This window comes from Sinocyclocheilus grahami, unplaced genomic scaffold (assembly GCF_001515645.1).
Source record: "Sinocyclocheilus grahami isolate Dianchi unplaced genomic scaffold, SAMN03320097.WGS_v1.1 scaffold471.1, whole genome shotgun sequence".
NCBI lineage: Eukaryota > Metazoa > Chordata > Actinopteri > Cypriniformes > Cyprinidae > Sinocyclocheilus > Sinocyclocheilus grahami.
In genome coordinates this window covers 673,541-676,040 of record NW_015505650.1, presented here as the reverse complement: position 1 = coordinate 676,040, position 2,500 = coordinate 673,541, and the positions used below count along the sequence as shown (strand labels likewise).

General features: G+C 35.0%; 1 protein-coding gene across 1 annotated transcript in view; it reads left to right on the top strand.

The window, feature by feature from the left end:
- LOC107553363 (neuroplastin-like) overlaps positions 1–2,500 on the top strand; it is a 38,692-nt gene that overhangs the window by 22,570 nt on the left and 13,622 nt on the right. The window contains exon 5 of the mRNA XM_016235570.1: positions 1,983–2,119. Coding sequence (XP_016091056.1) covers positions 1,983–2,119 — 137 coding nt within the window. The remainder of the gene's footprint in view (positions 1–1,982; positions 2,120–2,500) is intronic.

Genomic DNA, 2,500 nt, shown 5'->3' with positions numbered 1-2,500 from the left:
GGAAGGAATTTGTTATTTTTACTGACAATTTATTGTCTCAGAGATGCTTTTCTATCATCTATTTTCTATTTACATCTATTTTTAGAACTGTTAAGATCTTTTTTAGTTTACGTTTTTTATTTTCTCTCATTAGAAACAGAAAGTAATACATTAATTTTCACTTAAAAATACACGTTTTTTTACAATCCAATATGAATATTACATTTATTATATACAGTGTAAATGAAGTGGTGTTTGTGATTGGAAGGAGGCCGGTTTATTGTGTCTCAGAGAGTGTGGATAATGCCATGCTAAGCTCCCCATCGCTTTTCTGCCCAGTCCCCATGAGTCTGTGTGTAGTCAGGTTTAAGTCTCCACCAGAATAGAAAAACAGGTACACACACACACTCACTCACTCACTCACAGACACACACACTCACACACACACAAACACACACACACACACACACACTATCCTCAGAAGGTACGTGCGCACCATAATTAGAGCTGGTGATGTCGCTTCTCCATCCTTCTCGTTTACGCTCCGAGATTCGTTTCATCCCGCTTAATTGCACGGAGGGAATTACAGCAGTTTGGGAGATTAGCGGCGGCTGCAGAAGGTGGCGGGTTACGATCACATCCAGTATTTCTTAATTCCGGGGAATATTGTGCCGTGGGGTTTGTGACATTGAGCTGTGTATTATCCAGTGACTCAGCATCAGAGAGAATAGCCTGAATTACTGGTTTGCTTTTAATTAGGTCTGCGCCGTCTCATTATGTCAATCATTTGCGGTGTTGGGATACACAATTATGCAAGAACGGTTCAGAATGTCTCTTTTTTTCCATCCAAAACTCAGTGCACAGGGATTCTCAGTATTTTTATTTTCTTGTTTTCCAGTGCAAATATCTAAACATTCTTAAATCAAGATACATCCACTTCAGAAGCAAAATCACACAAGAAGTCTTAATTTCTGAGAAATGTATTCAAATTAAGTGAGTTTATGCTTAAGATTAGAAAAAATTGGGTCAAAAAAATAAACTTGTTTTCCTGTTGAATTAAAGGCACAATATGTAAGATTTTTTAAATTAAAATATCCAAAAACCACTAGAACGGTGTTATATATTTTGCTGACTTGTGTACTTCCATTATCCCAAATGTTTCGAAGAATGTTTAAATCTAGAGAAATTAGCATATATTACAATATTACATATTGTGTCTTTAAGTTGATCATTCTGACCCCACATTTCATCTTACTTAATTTTGATAGTTCTTCAAGAAAATGCATTTTCAGTATTTTTGTCTTGTTTTCCAGTACAAATTTCTAAACGCTCTTAAATCAATGTCTATTCACTTGAAATGCAAGATGAAATGCAAAAAGTATTTTTTCTAACCAAGTTTATGCTTAAAATTAGGAAAAAATGGGGTCAGAAAAATAAACTTGAATTAAGGCTGATTTTCATATGCAAATTTTTGTCCAATCAGATGCTGTCTTGAATGAGAATGCCCCGCCCCCTGACCCTGATATGAATTCATTAGTGTTATGATATTAATTTGCTATTTAAACAACCCTTTGATATGTCACGTCCTGACTACTTATTAGGAAGTATTATTAAAGTAAATGTGTCAGTTTTGATGTCATGTTGACTTTAAGGCTCGAGGCTGGTAAAATTATGAATTATCAAACCAGAAGTTTGCTGTTTCAGTCGTCAAGGTGTGATTTGACACCACTGTGTCCTTGAGCAAGACTCCAAACCTCTTCTGGTAATATGTTCATGGCAGCATTTACCATTAAATTGTATGAAAGACATGAAAAACAAATTCCACCAGTCCTGGTTGTGTGACGGCAAATAAAGACACGATTTAAACACTTGACATTCAAGCGTGTTCTGATGCCACAAAAATCACATCACATGACCAAAAGAATAAAGAGCATGTCAAGACCAGATAAAGAGAGCGAAGAAAAAGCTTCATTACAGGTGAACTCTGTTCTGTCTGTGTCCAGCTGCTCCTGAAATCATCGGCCATAAACGAAGCGAGAACAAAAAAGAAGGAGAAAATGCGACGCTGTACTGCAAATCGGTGGGATACCCGCATCCTATGTGGATGTGGCGCAAGAAAGTGGGCCGGGGATCTTATAATGTACGTAAACAAGTTATATATATATATATATATTAGTATGCACTGCCGGTCAAAAGTTTGGGATCAGATGTTTTTACATGAGTGTCTTCTGCTCATCAAGGCTGCATTTATTTAATCAAAAATACAGAAAAAAATTTTAATCTTGCAAAATGTTATTACAATATAAAATAATGGTTTCTATTTTAATATCCTTTAAAATATAATTTATTTATGTGATGCAAAGCTGAATTTCCATCATCATTACTCCAGTATAAAGTGTCACATGATCTTCAGAAATAATTCTAATATGCTGATTTATTATTAGAATTATCAATGTTGTGCTGCCAAATATTTTTTTGGAAACTACTATATTTTTTTCAGGATCCTTTGATGAATAAAAAG